Source organism: Crocodylus porosus, unplaced genomic scaffold (genome assembly GCF_001723895.1).
Source record: "Crocodylus porosus isolate Cpor-Errol unplaced genomic scaffold, CroPor_comp1, whole genome shotgun sequence".
NCBI classification, from domain to species: Eukaryota; Metazoa; Chordata; order Crocodylia; family Crocodylidae; genus Crocodylus; species Crocodylus porosus.
Genome location: NW_017728943.1, coordinates 44,208,009 through 44,230,163, shown reverse-complemented (window position 1 = coordinate 44,230,163; position 22,155 = coordinate 44,208,009). Strand labels below are relative to the sequence as shown.

At 40.5% G+C, this 22,155-nt stretch overlaps 1 protein-coding gene across 6 annotated transcripts in view; it reads left to right on the top strand.

Moving 5' to 3' along the window:
* Window positions 1-22,155, top strand: part of CCDC85A (coiled-coil domain containing 85A) — a 178,482-nt gene that overhangs the window by 5,392 nt on the left and 150,935 nt on the right. The window contains exon 3 of one of the 6 annotated variants that reach the window (XM_019549248.1): window positions 15,131-17,475. The exons of 4 other annotated variants lie outside the window; for them this stretch is intronic. In XM_019549248.1, the coding sequence (XP_019404793.1) occupies window positions 15,131-15,168 (38 nt within the window). In that variant the 3' untranslated portion in view covers window positions 15,169-17,475. Of the gene's footprint in view, window positions 1-9,586; window positions 9,616-15,130; window positions 17,476-22,155 lie in introns of those variants that run through there. One more of the 6 variants, XM_019549249.1, reaches the window with a different exon arrangement.

Sequence of the window (22,155 nt, the reverse complement as noted above, 5' to 3'; positions counted from 1 at the left end):
TTTATATCTATCTAGAATTGTGGAATGATCTATTGAGATAATTACAATTTATTATTACTTTTGGCTCCTCCTGGGTTGGAGCCAGCAACCTACAGAGAAAACCTCCAAACTGCAGTGTCACTTTCCTAGGCCATCACATCTCTGAGCTTTAAAGATTTTAAACCTTAATGCTTATTGCAGAAAAGCTTCTTGTCCTTTTCAGTGAGCCCTGGAGACTACAAATATATAGTTAAGCTCAGCAAGAATTAATCTGAAATCATCCTCAGGGCTGTTGTGTGGGTCTGGGCACCACCAGCATTCCAGAATCTTTAATTTGCATTTATTCAATTATAAGGAAATAACAATTAGAGAATAACTTAAATATTTTCCCTACCTGTTAGGGCCATAATTCAGAAAAAATACAGAGTTATGCACCTAAATTAAGTATGTGAGTAAGCCAGTTAATTTCACTTAGATTACTTATGGTTTTTAGAGAGAAGTATTTGCTTAAGTTATCTTCCTGAACTGAGACTTTGGTGTTTTGGTAGGAAGGAAGCATCGCTAAGTCCTGTAGAATACAGCAATTTATTTACCTGTATTTAAGACTTTTATAGACTTCATTTAAAAATAAATCTGTTCCTGCTGTTCAATTTGTAGAATATTTAAAAAATCTCTCTTAAAAAGTTGTAGACTTTTTAAAGCAGCCTCAATGGAACCAGCTTGATTTAATTTATTTTATGTTCTATAGGGTATTCCTATAACAGAGAGCCTACAATTTAGAGTCTAAGTAATATAATGAAGGAATTCATTTTGCTGCTTTTCTTGCTCAGATTTGTGGTAGGGTTTCCTAATGGTAGGAGCTTTGATCAAGTAAGTGATGGCGGATTATGCTTATAAGCTTTTACTGTGCAAGGGACACCTGTACAAAACCCCAAGTATATGGGTTCACCTATGTGGATCTGTCTCTAGGATCAGGGCTACAGTGAATTACATGCCCGGCTTATGCTCTTCTCATCTGCTTGTGTCTCCCTCAAGTCATTGCAGATAGAAATAATTAATGGCTTACAACAGGACATTTGTTTGTGAGCTAACCTGCTCTTCAGGCAGGGGGTTCTGGCTTATTGCCAGTGCACTATATTTCACAGTGCCTCTTAATTTGTGGGTATTGCTTAACTAGGGAGATTTCTAATTAACATTTAAACAGTTAAGTAAAAGATGCATTTTTGAAAAACATAAATGCTTGTTTAGGTTCTCAGTAATGGGCTTTTTGAAAACTCCCTTAAAAAATATTGCATATACTAGTATAGTATGTGTGCTCCTTCCCAAAATGAGTCTTCCAAAATTGGGGTTCATGTCTTATATGGAGAAACTGGTTTTTCTTTCAGAATAGCAGCAATGGCACATCTGTCGGGGCAGCACTGAGGGCATCAATTGACTTTTTATGGTTCGTTAGAAACTTTGATTTCTGCTAATTGTTTTTCATTCAACAGGGATTAATATCCCACTCTCTTTTTTAATGGTCTTGATGTTCTCCTAATCAAGCTAGTCTGTCTTCAGCAATTTTGCTGAAGGATTTGCAGTTTAGCCGCTCCTGGTCTTTCTTCTATTTCACAGCCCTGTAGTTTAAATTTTTTAGCCCTTTTCAAAATCTTAGATCCATTCATGGGGTGTCTATACATGTGCTTTGGGGTAGGAGATGTTTTAATTAGAGTGGCTCCTGGACAGCTGCTCTAATAAACACCTGGGCATCACATGTATTCAGCTTCCTACGTTTCAAAATGGCTGTGGGGGTGCTTAACTAAAGCTTGTTTGACCCAGTGTTAGTTAAAGTGCCCTGCCGCCATTTTGAAATGCAGGACACTGAATACGTATGATTTTGCAGTATGCTGGAGCATGCTAATTAGATTAATCAAGCCTGCTCTGATGTGTTCTAATTAGAAAGCATCAGAGCATGTGTATAGATACCTATAGGGTCCAGTCTTCAGCAGCAACTTCACTCTTAGCTTTTGGCTTAGCAACTAAGAGCTGCTGACTTTTAAGCTGCAAAGGGGTTAAAACGGTATCTTTTGCCTGAGCAGAAAAGAGAGAGCGAGTGAGCAAGTTGCAGATTAAGCTTCGTCTCTGCTGTGTGCAACCATAACTCTATAAAAATATTTTCTTTTTTTTCCCTCCCTTCATTTTGCCTTCCTAAAAGCAAGGTACATATCTCATGTAAGAGTAACAATGTATGGTTTCTGGCATGTTTCTTTATGAAGGCATCAAATGTATATGTTCATGCTCATTTGCAGATACAGATTCAGTTTTTTGTGCAAGCAGTAGTTTATATCAAAAAAATATGTTTAAATCCACCTGAAAATGTTGTCTCTAAAGAAATGAAGTCAGTGGCACCTTTAAACCTGAGCTGGTTGGCATCTCTTGCACAAATAATTTCAGCTCTCCACAACTTGGTCAGAAGCCATAATAAGTTGGATAGAGGACCAGTAGTGACTTGGGGGTCTGCTTATTGACTTGAATGAGGCATGGATCAGGGTCTTAATTCAATCAAAATGCTCTTCTAATCCTGCCTATTATAATAATTGTAATGGATATTTCTGGGCTCTGTAATGCTGTCAATGTTTTTTTCTTCTCCCTCCTCCCTCCCTTCTCTGTTTTTATATCATTTGACATAACTGTGAGGTAAGGAAGTTAGCTGCAAGGTTTGCTGCTGAAGCTAGAGTCTGACTCAATGGTTGCAGTCAGTGGCAAAACTCTTGAAGACTTCCATAGGACAGGATTGGGCCCTCAAAATTAAAATATAGCATTTTCTGCTCCTAAGTGTACTATAACTGTTTTGTCAACTGCTCTGACAATAAAGAAAAAGCAAACTAGACATTGCTTACCATTACATAAATCTGTATTTGAACAATTTTATGTATACCTAAAAATGTATAAGGGGTCTGTATATTTGAGTGGAGAAGCGTGTATTTTTCATTGTACTCAAATTAGCGTATAGATCCAGGTTTTACATAAGTAAAGGGAAGGTGCAGAGCATGAAAGGCGATTGCACTTCTAAAAACTAGGCCCAAAACACAGAAAAATAGAATAAAGATAATGCTATATTTGTTATAGAGTCTTGGAGTACTGTGTGAAGTAAGATATTCTACTCTATGACTATATACTACAAGCAGAAAACAATATGCGTTCGATCCTCTAGCAGTCAGTGTACAAGGCTTATTTTACATTCTGTATGCAATCTCATTGCAAATTTTTTTGACTATCGTTTGTTTGGCCAGCAGGAGAGAAATGTTCTTCTTGGCTAATAATGAACAACCAGGTCTAAAATCCTTTGAGTTGATTATATGTTAATTACACATTCAGAATTTTTATCTTGCTTCTAAAAAAGGGCTGATCAGAAAGTTTTTGAAGCCTATGGTAAGATTGTTTTGAAGAAACCCATTTATATCAATGGATTTTGGCTCGGACCTTAGTAGCGGAGTGCTCCTGCAAAGTGCTGAGCAACCTGGTAAGGTGCCATGCACTGTCAATTCTTGCTGACTTTTCTTAGTGGTGAGAATGATAAGCATTTGGCAGTCCTGGGTCCTGTATAGGACTAGAAGTGAAATGCATGCATGTTCAAAACGAGGTATGGATGGTTGTGCATTAATACAAAGTTGGATTTCTCTCCTTGGGGATAAGAACATCAGTCTTCCTGGAAAATCGCAAAAGAGAAAATCCTAATATGCACCCAAATGTTTACACCTTGTTGTTCTTACATTTTTTTTCCCCTTCACTATTGTTAAATCTGTCACATTTTTTATGATAAACTTTGTCTAAGGTTTCTAACCTGGCACTTTCAAATAACATAAGGTTGAAACAGCATGAGAAATTGTTATGGTGCTCTTGCTTAGCAGTTGCTTAGCAGCTTCCAACTTTTGACTTGGGTGTAAATCCATTCTTCATTTAGAAAATATGGAAAAAATAGAGACATACTAATTGACATGAGGTGTTTTTTTTTGCCAAACTTTATTTTAAAAAGTGCTATTATAAATATCTAAAATAGGATGTTTGAATTTTCATGTTAGGCCAAAATATCTTAAGAATTTGATTGCAAAAAAAATGGAGATAAGGCAGTTTGGACAGGCCACTGCAACAGTATCAGAAGAGTATGACATTATGCAGTGCATGGTTATATGCTCCCATGTAGGGAATGGCGCATGTAATAATAGAGTCCTGTTTTCCCTCCAGTGCTTAGTTAGACCTCCCACTTAAGATAATGAGAGCTCTCGGCAAGTGAAAGTATTTAGGACATAGAATACAACTGGGAGAGTAAAGAAGGAAATGTTGAAAGGGAAAAAATAACTTTTAATTTTTCTTTTTTCATTTTTTATTGAAGTTGTAATCTCCTTTAATACTGGTTTCCTGTATTACATTTAATTTTTCAAATGATGATATTTTGAAAAAAAGGGCAACTTCCTCCAAAGTTCTGTACCTTCCAACATATGGGTGGCCTTGCTTGCTGTGGTGAATTGAGAGCCTGACAGCAAAATTGGTCCAATATTTGTAACTGAGAACATATAGTTTATTTTAAGACTTTAACCAAATGTAAAATGCGTTGTAACAACTGATTATGATCTCTTGCACTGATTGTTCTTAAAGGGTTTTGTTTAATGAGTTATTTGGGTTAAGAATATTGCAGAAATTATGGGAGAAAACAACAGTGGTAAAATAAGTGATAATTTAACAATCCAGAATAATGTATGACAACCTGTAATTCCAGCACACACATTTGTGATATATAAGTACATCTATATAAATTAATACTCTTTCAGGGTTTGTAATTTAAGTGTTGTTTATTTGTTTTTCTAAATGGTTTATTGCAGATCTTCTGTTTTAAGAGTCTTTTGTTTTATTCTGAGCTTTGATTTGTGTGTGTGTGTGTGTGTGTGTGTGTGTCAGAGGAAAATACCAAAGGCTTTCAGATCTGCCTCTTGCTTCTGGTTGAGGTTATTAATGAGTGAAGGTAAAAATGCTGACTTACACTTCCAGCATTTTTACCAGTTGGTATGAGAGCTCATATACAGAACAAGTTCAGCTGTATTTTTTTCTCACGTGAAAATATTTGTAGGTTGAATGAATACCCAACGTAAGTTATGAACAATTACTGCTGCAAATGCATTGCTTTGAAAGAAAATAATGAAGAAGAATATATTGCTCAGGTAGGAATAAGCATAGAAGAAACTGTTGTATGTCTTCAGGGAGAAAAGATTGAAAGATAATATTGTAAGCAATTTAACTGATATCAGCTGAGCACCGTACAATATGGCTCACTTCCTGATGGCCAAAAAATAAAACAATGGTTTATGTTTCTTTGTAGGATTATATAAGAAACAGTAGCCCTCTTTAAAAAGTCAAAACTTCAACAGCTCTGCATGGTTGTATTTGAAAGGTACCATTTATTGTTTTACTTTTAGAGCAGTGCTTCCCAACCTTTTCCTCAGCCTGACTCGATATTTCTCACCCCATTTCCTCAATGTGGCCTGTCACTCCCAACCTGTAGCCACCTGCCCCTCTAGGTGCCTATTCCTTTCCACCCACAGCCTCCTGGCCATGTTAGTGCCCCTCACTCCCCACCCATAGCCCCCTATGCCCCTAAGGTGGCCATCATAGAGGACATTTTGGTTTTCTGCTACTCTGTCCTGTCAAGAGAAAAACAGAGGACCATAAAGGCATCTGGTTTTGTATCAATAGAGGACAGAGGACAACCAGACGGTTTTTTATGATGGCCACCCTACATGTCCTCTAGTCCTGCTGGAAGGGGGCCCACGCTGCCAGGGCTACAGGGCTAGGGCCCACAGCCCTCTACCCTGCCCCCAGCAGTGATCAAACCTCAGCTGCTGCCTGCAGGAGGTGGTGGCTGCTACAGTCCAAGCAGAATGCAGAGCCCTTGCTCCTCCCTCCTTATCCTCTGCCCCTTCCTGCACAGGCAGCATGGCCAGAGTGGAGCGCATGGGGTGGGGGAAGGATGTGGGCTGCCTGCTGCGGGCTTGGGGCTCCCTGCCCTGTCCTCCCCCTGGGGGTTTGCGCAGCCTAGCAGATAGGACCCAGTGCAGGAGGGCAGGGAGGCTTAGTTCCACTGCTGGGAGTCCACGCTGCCTGTGCTGCTACAGTGAATAACCCCCTGGCTGCCCAGTGGCGGTGTGGAGTTGTGGTCTCCACTGGTGGTGGGTGGTCAGGGAGTGCCTCATTGTGGCAGCGCAGCTGGTGTGGGGCTCTCAGTAGCAGCACCGAGCCTCCCTGCCCCACTGCCATAGAGGCCCTGTGGGAGAGGACAGGAGGGTGGGGAACCCTGAGCCTGCAGCAAGCAGCTTGCATCTGCCCTGCCCTGTGCACAAATCTGGGGACACATGCCCTCCCATGCCTCCTTCCCCAGGAGTGCAGGCAGTGATGGGGAGCCAGCCCTGCTGCCCCCCTACACGAACTACCTATGGCTCCATCTTGCTCCCCTAGCCAGGCCCTGCATTCCAGCCCTGGGCACCATGCACTCACCCAGCTGGGCTGTATCCCTAACCCCAACCCCAGTCCTGAGTCCTTCCCACCCTCTCCCTGAGACCTCAATCTGCCCTCCACCCATAGACTTACTTGGAGGGAGCTGTGGGAGCTGCTTTCCATGGTGCTTGGCTACTATATACATGTGTATGTGCACCCATTCATGTGGTGTCTCTTCCTGATTGTGCTCCCTGCAGCCCCTTGAAGGCTGGAACACTGCCAGCCTTCAAGGGTAACAACTGTCTTGGAGTAAGAGGAAATGTTGATGTCTCGAATATCAATTCAAGGTATCTTGCTGATAACATACCCTTTTTAATGGTGCATGCTGTAATCGCATCATTAAAAGTCTGTTCTACTGTTACTTACTCCTGAGAGTGACCTTTGCTCCAGTGAGTAGTTTGCTTGATGTCTGTGAGTTTATTTGGGTAGTAAACTTACTCATGTGAGTAAGCTTGTGGGATCAACCCATAAGGACAGAACTTAATTTGTTGATCTCCTACTGATTGCAGATGAAATATTCACATTTATGTGGTGTAGGATTGAAGTATAGGGCTTGTTCCAGAGTTCATCAATGGTAATTCAAGTCTTTTCACTAAATTCAGTGGGTTTTGGATCAGCCTCATAATTTAGTATTTTTTTAATACTGGCTGGAAGAGACCTGGAGTCTAATTTATAGGTATCTACATGAAGAGAATGTGGTTGCTTTATCATCACAACAAAACAGTTTTATGCGTTAGTATGATAAATATTGGTGATGTGGTTTATAATGCAAAAGTTATAAACTTATTGGAAAATTGATATTTGAAAATTTTTTTGAAAGAACTTTATGCAGTCTGTACCTGTATCATTAAGCTCACTAGAAAATATTTTATGTATTTTTGTTTTTTAGTGTCTTACAAATCATCTTTCCAGAAAGTAGCTTTTTTTCTTAATGGCAGCACTAAAGTTTGTTTTATAAAGTGGTTTCATCTAGTCTAAATAATTGACTGTTCTGTACTGGCACATCACCATTCTGATTACCAAAAAATTTAACTAAAGTTCAAACTGGTAATCCTACACGATCTGATTATAGAAATGCTTAGTCTATTCCTACTTAATGCTAGATGTTATTGCATGTAGAAAGAGGAAACTATAGAATGACTCATTTTAACAACCCACATCCTTACACATGTCTATATATACATGGTAAACACAAAATATCTGCACTTTGCATGAACTTAGTGAATGCAGGTTGTATATCTAAAATGTCAGGTGAGCTTTCTGTATGGTTTTAACTAAAAATATTGCATTGGGCAAGAAATACAAACTAAAGAGTATAAGCTTCTAGGATAAATTTTACTTTAAGCTAATACCAAATGCATAGTATTAAGATGGCATTGGATATTAAGCCAATAACACTTCATCTGGGATTTTTGCTCTCCCATTGGCATTAATACCAATTTTACCATTGGCTACATCATAAACAGTTTTAAGCCCCGTTTTTCACTATTAAAGCATGGATGCTTAAGGGTGCATAAACATTACAGACTTTAATGTTGGTTTAAGTTACAGTGCTCAGTATGGAGATATGGCCTAGGGCTATGGTATTTTTGGGTGAACCCATGGTAGTTCCTAAATCCCCTTGGATAACCCAGAGAAAAAGATTGGAGCTTTGTAGTCTCTTAAAAGTATTACCTGTTATGCTGGAGCCCCTTGCATTCTAGGCATTCTCCATGGGCATAGACAGAAGTGACAATTTTGCCTTATTTGGCCACAGAAAGCGGTCTATAACTATGGCCAAACACAAGGAAACGACTGCAGATAACGTCAAAAATGACCGAGCAGGTGAAAATATGAACTCTTATTGCGTGAGAGGTGAGATGAAGACATTTCAAAACAGTCTCTTCTGTTACTTCTGTCTGTGCTGCCTCCGAGACTCGAGCTGTTTTGGTGGAAGGGGGAAAGGGAGTGGAGGGAATTTGGTCTGGAGGGTTTTCAGGCCCCACTGGAGGGTGGGGCAAGCATACTGGAGGCCTCCTAAGTTGATGGTGGTGAGGGAGGGGAGGGCTTCAGTACTCCCACCCTACCTTCCAGCACTGGCTGGGGAACCCCTAGAATGAGTTGCCTCTTCTTTCTTTCCCCTCCCATTCTGAAATAGGGACAGGCTGGGAGAGAGGAGCAGCCACCGCTAGGGGAAACTGGCTGCGGACTCCTAGCCAGCAGCTAGGTTCCTCTCCCCTGGAACCAGCAGTGAACTTCTGTTTGTTCTGGGGGATTGTTGTAACTCTGTCGAAGCCTTCTCAGATACAGTGGGGAGCTGCACTTCTGTCTGTGCCCCATGACCCTTCTTATCCTCTTTGGAAATGTAACTGTTAGCAAAGCAGATAGTGTGAGCTTTGTGTTTCCAAAGAACCAATGATATAATATTAGCTGTCTCCCGTACAGGAACAGAAGAGGTGGGAGAAAAGTGCTTATCCTCTGTCTCCCTGTCCCTTTTCACAGGGCCAATCCCAATCTGGCTTCACTATATGAAACCTGTGTCCTGCCCCCCCCCCGGCCATCTGTTTTCCCTCCTATATCTCATTTCTCCCTTTGGTGTGGGCATTTGGTTGCATGCTTTCAACTGGTGGTAGGAGTTACATTGCTTCAGGCCTTCTGGGATTTAAATGGTGACTGTTTCACCTTGACTGTAAACTCTAGGGAATTTGTCTTTACAATCCATAAACATTCCTTTAATATCCATCTTGAGGGTAACAGAACAATTGACTATCTATTGATAGCTATTAAAATGCTTCACCATAACTGTTGAAATCACATTAAAATTGATCTTGAAAAATAATTTTATGGACTCCTTGCATCCACCTGCTGCTTCCTGGTGTGCTCCTTTCATAGTAGTCCTGTCCTGTAGCCTTGTAGGAGATGTAGCCTCCGTTTGGCATGTGTTCTTTACTTCTTCCTGTGAACAGCAGTCTAGCAACAACTAGTATAAAAGGAGAATTGCTAGTAGTTAGACTGTGTGAGAAACGGATAAATCTGTAGCAGGCAAGTTATCTGGTACAGCTTTTGAAGCAAAATGGATTTTAATTTTATTTTTTCTTGACAGGTGGGTGTCTCTGAACCATTCATGTACAAAGTGAGTATGGCCAGAGCCAAACATACTGCAGTTACACACTGGACTTGACATAGTCTACCAGTATACCTCATTCCAAACTGGCAACTGTTCTGGTGTTCCAAGTATGGGATGGTGGCTAACATCTGAGCCAGGCTGTCTGATTTATTTGACATCTCTGACTGTATAAAGTCATTGCAAATCTACATTACAACTTCAATACAATTTGAAGACAGAAGGTAATGTTTAGCATATTAAATCACAGTGCCACTGTTAGCAGTACCCTTAAAACACTCATGCAAATTGATCTTTGTTGAAGTCCATTGACTTACTGGTATTATTCATGGGCTGAGCATGAGCCATGGTTCTTGCTTTACTTTTATGTAAGCTGTACAAACAATATGCTTTTAGGTTAGGGAGTAGGAAACTACTTCAGCATCCACCTAAGCTGATGGAAAGGTTAATTTTCTTTTTCCCCATGAGAGAGAGCTGAGCCAAACCCTAAAAAATTTGCTTTTACTCCTAAGGGACATTAGTACCTTGGTCAAAATAAGTAATAGCATTTTTATTCTCAGAGGGAAGGTCCTTCACATCTCCTGAAGTAATGACTCAGGCCTAGCTCAGGGAAAGTATCTGTTGCCTTCAGGTGTTATGCAAACTGCTTTGTGAGTTACCATATTGTAATATTATTACAGTGTAAAATATGTTTTTAGAAATATTACAGTGATTAAATTGTCAGTTTTGAAGCTATGGCAGTTTTAATGGAGAACTGCAATATTACCATAATTCTTGGTAAGCACCTCTTGTTTAACCTCTTCAGTTACGATTTATAATGCACATTAATCTTCCCTTTTGCATATGTTAATGGAATATTTCTTAAATATTTCATTTAAATAAGAGTGAGTGGTGGCTGCCAGATGTCTGGAATAGAGTGGGTTAAAAATGAATACTGAAGAGTCTAATGGTCAGTGTAATGTGACACTGACAGTATTTTTCTTACCATTCAGATATAGTGGATGTGCTGTACAGATGATTACTGGTGTTATGTGGTATTTTGTGATTCCAAAGGGTATATCTATGTAGTAAGGTGTAATAAAACTATGCATGCCTAAATTTCATTGCTAGGGTGATTTTGTTTATTGGTTTTAGACCTAGCAGGTATTGCCTTTATTACTATGTAGGAGAACAGCTAAAACTAGGCTGAATATAGTTTTTGGTGCCACATACAAGGATTTTTTTAACTGAGAGCATTCAGCATTATGTTCAATTAGTGGACCTGAAATAAACATTGTTCAGGTGGTGCTACTTGAATAGTTACAATATTGGCTCCATTAGGAGAATCGAGCAGTAACTTACAGCCTTTAAATTGTCAAATTCTTCTGTGTTGTGAGAGGAGTATAGCTCAAAGACTCAACTTTTTTTTTACTCCAAAGAAATCTAAACTGAATCATATGGGGTGTGGCTGTGGTGGGTCTCTGCAGCCCTTCATTTTAAGACTGTAGGAAAGTGTATTTTGTTACCTTTGGTATTCTTGTTTTCCTGTGTGGGAAGTCTTGAATAAAAAAAGGATAGAGTTTTGTCCAACAGTATTCTCTAAAAATACTGTAGTAGGATGTTCATCCTTAACTTCCTATGCCGCAGTAATTCAATAAAGCACAATTTGCTCATCATGCTCTTAGTTACAAGATGACAGTAATCCCAAGAGCTTATCAAGTTTGAACATTTATTTGGATATTGAAAACATCCAGACCTATAAAAGAACAAATAAAACAGAAACCAATCAAAATACTTTGCTATTTTGGGAAGAATCTAAACTCTCCAGCCTGAAGGCAAATGTCAACTTCTGACAAATGGAGCTAGAAGGAAACTTCAGTGTTGGCAGGTTGTTCCATTGCTGTTTACTGGAAGATTCCGTGCAACTTCCTCTCAAGCAGTTAATACTGGCCACTGTTGAAGATGGCACATAGGGCTAGATGGATCGTGCTGGCAATGACTATTTCTTGGTTTTGGGTTTTGGAACATGGCTCATTTTCCTTTACCATGTCCGAGTGTATGTGTATGTTATTTATCTATATGCTTGTTCTCCAACTGTGGCCAAAAGATGGTCCTCTGAGCTTGGACCTGCTATTTCAAGAGAACACAACTAGCTTTTCTAGCAGCGATGCTTCAGCTGTAGTTACTTGTATGCCAGTTGTAGTTACTTGTATATCAGTTTCCTGTTTGTATACCAGGTACTGGTTACTTGTGTACCAATTTCAGATTTGTTTAGAATTTGGGGGGATATTGTTGTTCAGCAGAACTAAAAATAAATATCAGCAAATGTATCCAAATAACTTAATGCTTCCCTGTGCACATCTACATGTGCTATTAATGTGCAGCAATAAACTCTAGTACATATCATGAACTACACATCTAGTTCATTGCTCCCAGGCACCACGTTTACATGTGTGCCCAGGACTGCAGCATGTTGAACCAGGTCAGAGCAGTCCTGGCTCACAGGGGGGCTGGGGAGTCAGCCATCCTGGGGCTGCTCTGATCGAAGTTGAGGTGCTGTGGCGGGGTTGGCTAGGGCACGAGGGTGCTTCAGTGTAGGGCTAACCAGCAGGTAGCCCTTGTATCGAAGCACCTTCATGCCCTAGCCAGTCACGCCAGTGTCTACATTTTCACTGTTGTGGAGTAAAAAAACCCCCAACAATGCTGTAGAATAGTGCTTGTGTTTACAAGTACTGACCCGTGGTGGAGTTAATTAGTTTACTTCATCCTAATAGGGCTATATATGTTGGAGCCCAAGAAGTGACACTTACTATGGAATAACTCCACAGTAAACATGTAGATGCTACCCCTCTGTCATTTTGCTGCTTCACAGCATTTCTTTAATAGAAGTTCAGTTATTGAGTTTGCAGAGCTGGAGGTTAGCAGATACACAGGGGAATGAACTGGAAAGAGACCCGGAACTTAGATCAGTTGGGGTTGAAAGACAATGCTGCAGTTCAGTAGTAAGAAAAATAGTCTGTTTAGAGGCAATAGCTTAGATGCAAAATGCAGGGAAGATATGAGGAAGAGACATAAAAAGCAGATCTATCAATCCATTATAATTAGTTTATTTAAAATGTGTTTCTACCCAAACGTTACTTTTTATGTTGCTAAACACTAGCAGCTACAGAAAGGCTGTGTGATCAGGGATGACAGTTGTGTCCAGGAGAGAGTTTTGTGCTCAGGACCCAGTTCACAATGTGGAAGCGTTTGCAAACCTTTGGGTAGCATATGGACAATGCTAGCCTTTTATATCATCTTACATATAAGAGTATAAATAGATAGGTGGAGTTGTACTGTAAAAAGAAAGAGTTCTACATTCAGCCTGTATCAGTTTTTTTTCTATGAAGTCTCTAGCTTGTTTCATCGATCCACAACTATTGTGCCATACATTTTTCAGAGAGAACATATTTTTTTCCATTTTCAGGCCCATGCTTCAGCAAATAAATTTCTTGTAGATGCTGCTGTATATATATATTTTTAGATATGATTTGTGCGAAGTTTGTGTCATGTCCTGAAGCATATCACAAATTTCCAGGAGAGAGGAGACTACAGCTTTTATAGCACTGATATGTAAAAAAAAAAAAAAAAAAATCTATGCCATCATCATTTTAAGTGGTTGTTCAGATTAATCAAACATAGCAGCATTCAGAATCCTGGCAGGGATAACAGAGATTTATTACAGTTAATTAAAGGCTAATCAAAGTGAGCCTTGAGATAAACAGCACAACATAGCAAACAACAAGGAATGTAGTAAGCACACACAACTCAAGCAAACATTTATTTGACTTTGTGATTTTTGGGAAGCACTCCATTTCAGTCCTTTGCCTAAGTTACTCAGTGAGTTGTCCAAGATCTGTAGGCAATTGTTTACATTTTAGGTTCTAATACAACAGAGCTTGCCATTCTCGACTCCTAGGCTGGGTACGGACATTATGCTTTTACCTGTCTAAGTGACTGGAAACCGGTCTATACTTGTAACCGAGCAGAAGTTTGGCGCACACCGAATGGTTTAGAAATGGTGGAACTTAGTTTGTCTAAGACTTACCCTCCCCCGACTCCTTCCACCCCATTCGCTACCAACCAAAACTATGCCACATACAGAAAACCAAATAACTTAGATTGATTCTGCCTGAAGCTTTTTCAATGTCTTTACCTAGGCCTAGTGAACTTCAGCTCATGAAAGCTTGTGCTTGCTTGTGCTTTCTTTTGCTCGCCCTGTTGCTTGTGTGTTCTCACTGTCTTGATGTACATCCACTTTGGATAGTCAGTAAGGTTCAACTCTACCCTGACTTCTACTTGATCAGCACAGTCATGTTTAACTTCCATGTACTTTCAAATGCTTCACTTCTGTCAATATTTCTTTCAGTATTTTTTTAAGTGCCCATGAATTTTAACTATAGGCAGTCCTTGGACTTACAACACAATTGGCTCCTGAAACCCAGATCTTAAGTCAATGTAACTTGGAACCAATTTTCTCATAAGAAACAATGTTATAAATGGGGGGATTGGTTCCTGAACCAAGGCCCAATTACCCTATTTTCACCAAAAATACCCCAGAATTTTGTACTCAATCAATTATAGATGAGTAATATAGCTACATTAATCTATTTATATTGTAAATAGCAATCCCATTGATTTGGAAGGACTTCTTTGAGGTGACTTTGGACTTTTTGAAAGGCTCTTGGTTGGGCTTTTTGAAGGGTTCTTGGCTGGAGTCTTCTCAGGAGTCTTGGCTGCAGGTTTTTCTGGAGTCTTTTTGCTTTCTTAAAGAAAGTGTCCAAGGAAGTTTTGGAGGGATGTTCTCCAGGGAGATGAGCAACGCAGTGAACTTGTTTGGTGGCATGGCGTTGCATCAGATCAAGTGTTGTAAAGTCAAAACTGACATCATAAAGTTGAAACAGGTGTCAATTTATAAACGTTGTAAGTGTGAAATGTTGTAACTCAAAACATTTAAGTCAAGGACTGCCGGTATTTGCTTTAATCATTGCCTGCTGTAAGTTTTGAGGAAGTAGTTTTGCAACCAATACTTTTTCAGGGATGATTCAGCACTGTCTCATGTTTTCACAAACTACACATAAAGTTGGAGTAATAAATTGATCTTCTGTTGGTTTACGAATCTATCAAGTTTTACAGTGGCTAATTATTAATGATTTTAAAATTTACCTTTTAAAATTTTTGTCCTGAATGCATTATTGACGACAATGGGATAAATTCCAAGAAGATATTATCCAGCTATCAGATGTATAACATTTCTGTGCAGTTAACTACTTGCAACTGGGCAAACTAGATCTGTTGAAACAAATGTGATGGGGATGAATTTGGAGCATAGCAACCTTGTTCATTTTCTATTCAGTGATTGTAGTTTGACTGTCTATTTTAATGCATTTGACTTATCTGCTGATATCTTTGAGCTGCTGTAGTTTTTTACTATATTATTAAATCCATAAAGATAATGCAACATAAAAACAAAGCATTCCAACAGAGTTTTTTTTTCCTAACCAGATCTCCAACCACCAAGACCAAAGGCTCTGCAGTCTTAACTTAACAGCAGAAGATACCAGAATCAGTGTCTTCTCCAAAATTCTTTGATTTTATTCCTTGCTGGAACTTGATTAAAAAAGTGAGACCTAATCCTCTCTACAATCAATATACTGAATGCTATCTTTCAACCAGTTGCTACAACAGAGTATGTGAATAATTTGGAGAGCTTGGTGGATAAAGAACATCTTGAATATATTCAAGCAAAAATCTAATTTTAGCTTTTGGGCATCAGCGCTCGCTTCTCTTATCACTTCTATATCAAAGTACTGAAATGGAAAATGATATCTCTTATCTTTTAAAACCTGTTGAAAATATGTACTTTGGCGGGTAAAGATGTATCACTGGATTGCTGAGAGCATAGAAATGACTAAGTAGATTATTTTGGAATTTTGGATCTCAGAGTTGTATCATCACAAGATGTCTAATCATCCTGGCTTTGATAATAACTTGGATAGTGCTAGTCCAGTGTGTTGATCATTATCCTTCTAATATATACAGAGAAACAGATCTATGAGGAAGAACACATGTGGAAGTCTCAAATCAAAAAGAGATGCTGCAGAAAGGGATCTACATCATCCTATTTTGTGATAACTCTGCAACCCAAAGTAAATAGAGGATATTTTAATACCCAAGTAAACATTTATCAATAGCCATTTGGAAGTGCATACTGTAGCCTGTGAAGCTAAGAGTTAGTTTCCAGGACAACACATTTTTGTTTTGGCACTCTGTCACCTGAATGTCTTTTCCTTTTTCCTTTTTTCCTTCCTTTTCCTTTCTTTACCAGTAAACTCAATTGCTGGGGAAGAATCTAATTCCATCTGGACAAAGGAGATGTTTGAATTACTGAGAGATGTTCAAATGTAAAATTACCATCTTTTGCTATGAGAACTAAATGCTAGTTTGGTTGTACAAATGTGAAGAAGCTTTGTTTTTATTAATGTGGCAAAATTCAGCGTTGTCTATTTTTGTTGAGTAGGGGTACACGTGAAAGATGTATTTTTTCAGCAGATTACTATTAGGTGTCAGTTCTACTTAATCACTTCTCTTGCTATGAACTTTCACAAATTGAGGCATTATAGAGAAGCAGGATGTTCATTAATTCCAATACAAGGCTGTTCTTAAAAAGGTAGAACCTGAAATTAAAATGGATTGTAAAGTGACTATAATTTAGATTGAGCAGAGGAGTATATTTTTATTGTCCAAAATGAGGGAAATATAAAGAGTAAAAAAGGAAAGCACAAGCAGTGACTGTAGTCCTGAGGACTAGGAGTTCTTTAATTCAAAGCATTGGGCCTCAGTCTATTATATGTATACTTACAGTATTCGTGCAGTATCTAGAAGCTGAATAGTGAGATATATTGCTAAATGTTTTATTATGTACCTGTGTATAGCCTGTATGAGTATTCAGATAGCGTTGACTGAATATCCTGTCTTAGATGTTTTTACCTGGAAAATTATAACAAATCTATATATTTTCCATATATAGAATCTAATAGTTGTAGTGGGTCATCTTGTATTCAGTATCATCTTATATTGAAGTGAATACAATAAGTCTCCTGTTTAACATCTAGTAGGCTGTGGGATGGGATTATTAGCTGGAATCATTGCGTTGTATGGATCTTTGAACAAGTCTTTCTCTCTTCTAAAACACAAAAATGCCCAGGATTTCTTCCCCGCCTCCCAGGGACCCTCTGCTATTTTTCTGGCCAGTTTCTCTGTAACTGTCATGACAGGTGGGAGGGAAGCTTTTCCTGATGTGCAGCTGCTGGACAGGCAGGCAGTCAGGTGACATTCTCTTCATTTGACTCCTGTGATCTCTTGGTACTTGTTGCGTTGCAGTGGGTGGGTGGTGAAGTGGAGATGGCACAAGGTGAGAGGCAGGCAGCACATGTGCTATTAGGCTTTAGGAGGTCAGTAGCAGACCAGAATCAAGGAGTTTGCTGAAGTAAGCTGCAGGATGGATTTTGTTTTAATCCAAGTGAAGTAAGTCACCAGTTTTGATAATAATTTAAATCAGCAAGCAGGCAACAGTTTTTAAATAAATTTGATTTTAATCTTCTCTTGTATTTGTCTTTTAATTCATTTTCTTAAAGAAAGGTTCATTTTCATTGATTGGAAACTGCTGGTAACCATTATAGCATGTTAATAAATATAGTCTTTGCTTGAGACCAGGAACTTCATTTTGCAAACCAGGAGGATATATAATGTCTATGCACATTTTTAAAGCAATTATGTAGCTTAGCATGCACTTATACAGATTCTGAATTCTTGAATACTTTCATTTTTTATTATATTAGAAAATGATGAACAATGATTTTTTTTCCTTCATGATTTTTTGTCACACTTTTATTTGAATGGAAATGAAATTCAATTAAATGCAAAAACAGTGTTTTAAAACTGTCTTTTTTATTAGTTACATAAAATACCTCAACTGTGCTGAGAATATCTAAAAAGTAATCTTTATATAAATGCATTTTACATTTAAAATTGATTTGCTAATTCATAGAATTAGGGTTGGAAGGGACCGCAGGAGGCCATCTAGTCTAACTCCCTGTTCAAACAGAACCACCCCCAGCAAGATCATTCTAGCCAGGGCTTTGTCAAGCTGGGCCTTAACCTCTAAGGATGGAGATTCCCCCATCTCTCTAGATAACCTGTTCCAGTGCTTCATCGCTCTCCTACTGAGAGTTGTTTTCCTATTATCTAACCTATACCTCCCTTGCTGCAATTTTTAGACCATTGCTGCTTGTTCTGTCATTTGCCACCACTGAGAATAGTTTAGCTCCATCCTCTTTGGAACCACTCTTCAGGTAGTTAAAGGCTGTTATTAAATTGCCCCTTAGTTTTCCCTTCTTCAAACTAAATACACACAGTTCCCTCAGCCTCTCCTCAGAAGTCATGTGCCCTAGCCCCCAAACCATTTTTATTGCCACTTGTCCACATCCTTTCTACAGTGGGAAGAGAACTGGACCCAGTACTCCACATGTGTCTTCACCTGTGCATAACAGAGAGGAATAATCGCTTCCTTCAATCTGCTAGCAACGCTCCACTAATGCAGCCCAGTATGCTGTTAGTCTCTTGGCCACAAGGGCATACTACTGACTTATATTCATCTTACTGTCCACTGTAACCCCCAGGTCCTCTTCTGCAGAGCTACTACTTAACTAGTCAGTCCCTTGGCTGTAGTGATGCATGGGATTCTTCCATCCTAAGTGCAGGACTTTGCACTTCTCCTTGTTGAACCTCATGGTTCTTTTGACCCAATCCTCCAATTTGTCTAGGTCACCATGAATCCTAGCTCTACTCTTCAGTGTATCTACTATACGCCCCAGCTTGGTGTCATCTGCGAACTTGCTGGGGCTGCACTTCATCCCATCTTTCAGATCATTAATGAAGATACTGAACAAAATTGGCCCCAGGTCCAACCCCTGGATTACTCCACTTGATACCGGCTGCCAGCTAAACGTTGAGCCATTGATTACTACCCATTGAGCCCAGCACTTCAGCCAGCTTTCTATCCACTGTGCAGTCCATTCATTCAACCCATATTTCTTTCAACTTGCTTTCCAGAATGCTGTGCGAGACTGTATTAAAAGCCATGCTAAAAGTCAAGGTATATTATATTCACTGCTTTCCCCATACCCATAGAGCTAGTTGTCTCATCACAGAAGGCAATCAGGTTGGTCAGGCATGACTTGCTCTTGGTGAGTCCGTGCTGACTACTTTCTTGTTTTCCAAGTGGTTAGAAATGGACTTTTGAGGACGTGCTCCATGATTTTTCCAGGGACTAATGTGAGGCTGATTGGTCTGTAGTTCCCTGGATCTTCCTCCTCCTCTTTTTTTTTAAAGGTGGGCGCTATATTTGCCCTTTTCCAATTGTCCAGGACCTCCCCCAATCCCCACGAGTTTTCAAAGACTATGGCCAGTGGCTCTGCAATCACATCAGCCAACTCCTTTGACACCCTCAGATGCATTGTATCTGGCTCCATGGACTTTGTACACATCCAGCTTTTCTGAACATTCCCTAACCTGTTCTTTCACCACTGAGGGCAGCTCATCTTCTCCCCAAACTGTGTTGTCTGGTGCAGTACTCTGGGAACTGACCTTGCCTGTGAAGACCAAAGTAAAAAAGGCATTGAGTACTTCAGCCTTTTCCTCCTCATTTGTCACTAGGTTGCCTCCCCCATTCAGTAATGGACCCACACTTTCCATGACTTCCCTTTTGTTGCTAACATACTTGTAGAAACCCTTCTTGTTACCCTTCATCTCCCTTGTTAGCTGTAACTCCAGTTGCATTTTGGCATTCCTGCCTTCATCCCTCTATGTCTGAGCAATATTCTTATCCTCTTCCCAAGTTGTCTGTCCAAGCTTCCACTTCTTGTAAGCTTCCTTTCTGTGTTTAAGCTCATTAAAGAGTTTTCTGCTAAGTCAAGCTGGTCGCTTGCCACATCTGCTCTTCTTCCTGCCCATCAGGATGGTTTGTTCTTGTGCCCTCAGTAAGTTTTCTTTAAAATACAACCATGTCTCTTGGCTTCCTTTCCCCCTCAGACTGGCCTCCCAGGGGATCCTGCCCATCAGTCCCTGAGGGGGGTCAAAATCTGTTTTTTTTGAGGTTCTGGGTCCATACTCTGCTGTTCCCCTTTCTTCCTTTTGTCAGGGTCCTAAACTCAATCATCTTGTGGTCACTGCTGCCCATCTTGCCATCCACTTCTACATCCCCCACCAATTCTTCCCTGTTTGTGAGCAGCAGGTCAAGAAGAGCATGGCCCTTAGTTGGTCTATCCAACACTTGCACCAGGAGGTTGTCTCCAACACTCTCCAAAAATGTCCTGGATTGCCTGTGCACTGCTGTATTGCCCGTGCACTGCTGTATTGCCCTACCAGCAGACATCAAGGTGATTGAAGTACCCAATGAAAACTAGGGCCTGTGATCTGAAAACATCCACTAGTTTTCTGAAGAAAGCCTCATGCTCCTGGTCTGGTGGTCTATAGCAGATATCCACTACAACATCACCCTTGGTGCTCTGCCCTCTAGCCTTAACCCAGAGACTTTCAGCAGGCCTATCTCCAGTTTTGTACTGGAGCTCTGAGCAATCATAAAGCTCTTTTCTACATACAGCACAAATCCTCCTCCTCCTCTGAACTGCCTGTCCTTCCTGAACAGTTTGTACCCATCCATGACAGTGCTTCAGTCATGTGAGCTAGCCCACCAAGTTTCTGTTATTCCAATCACGTCATAGTTCCTTGACTGTGCGAGGACTTCCAATTCTGCTTGTTTCCTGAGCTTTGTGCATTTCTGTACAGGCACTTGAGAGGTGACTAGCCAATTGCCCTACTTTCTCAGAAAGTATGAGAACACTTCCCCTGTTGCCCCCTCCTGCTTCCTCCAGGTCCTGCACTTCTCCATTTACCACAAGGGTTTGTTCTCCACCCCCCTGCAAACCTAATTTAAAGCCTTCCTTACTATGTTAGAGAGCCTGTCTGCACATATGCTCTTTCCTCTCTTTGTCTGGTGGATCCTGTCTCTTCGTAGCAATCCTCCTCCTTGGAACAACATCCCATGGTTGAAGAAGCCGAACTCTTGCTGGTGACATTGCCTGCGGAGCCATGCATTGATCTGCAGGATGCATCTGTTCCTGCCAGGGCCCTTCCCCTTGACCAGAAAGATTGAGGAGAAGATATGCCTGTGCCTCCGTCCCCTTCACCCTTGCACCCAGAGCCCTGTTGCCACTCTTGATCTGCTCAGGGTCATCCCTGGCAATTATCATTGGTGTCCACAGGGATGAGCAGCATAGGGTAGTAGTTAAAGGACTGGATGAGTCTTGGTAATCCTTCTGGGACATCTTGGATCTGGGCTCCAGGCAAGCAGCAGATCATTTGAGACAAAAACTTAGGTAAGCAGATAGACCTCTCCATCCCCTGCAGAAGGGAGTCTCAAACCACCACCACCTGTCACATCCTCTTTATGGCAGTGGTCTCAATCTTCCCCACATTCGGGATTCCTGAATTTGGGCTTTTCAATCAATGGAATTTGTTCCTCCTCCTCTGTTGCTAGTGCTCCATATATGTTCTCCAGACAAACCACTGCACATGGGCATGACAACTTCTTGCTGCCAGATGATACAAGCTTCTACCTTCTTGGGAATCCCATGCCCTCTTTCTCTTCTAGCAGCACCTCTGGCAGTCCTTCCTCCACATTCCCAGAGGTTTCTACCAGCATGGAATCGATGAAGTCCTCATGGCGGAGGATGCTTTGGAACCTTGCTACCTCTTTCTGTAGCTCTTACCTTCTCCCTGAGGGACACCACCAGAAGGCACTGCTCACATCACAGGTGCTCCCCCACCTGGCTGACACTGGAAGGAATCTGCAAGCCTCTGTCTGCCCAGCACCAAACCAGGACCTGGGTGGAAGCCTGTTTGCTGTTCCTTGATCTGAAGGGCCCCCTTTTTCCCTGTACGTTTTTCCTCTCAGCAAGCTTACAGTGAAGGAATTGTGAGAGAGAGCTTCCAAACAAACTCCCCCTCCCTCTGGACTCTAGTTAAGCAAGGGGCTTATGTCTTGGTCTAGTCTGCTGAATTTTAGCTTCGCAGAGCAGGATCTGGTGGCTGGTGCTAGTTCCTTTTCCCCTTCCTCCTCTTGCTCCTGAAAATTGACTGTTTCTGGTTATCATGTCCTTCAGGATTTTGAACTATTAGATCTCATCCCCCTCATACCTTGTTTTGGAAAAAGAAAAGCAGCTTTCCTTCCCAGCCCCTCAGAGTCAGTTTTTTTGACTGAATGAACTGAACCAAAATAGATGAATAAATTGAAATGAAGGAAAAATCTCTTTGTGCTTGTAGACAGCAGGGCTAATTCCCTGTCTTTGCACCTGAAGAAGAGGCCACTATGGTCAAAATCGGGCTTAATACAGCAGCAAACTCTGATTGCAGTGTTACGTCTGTAAGTTGTACCAGTTGAGTGGTTTGATTTTTAAACTTCAACAGAA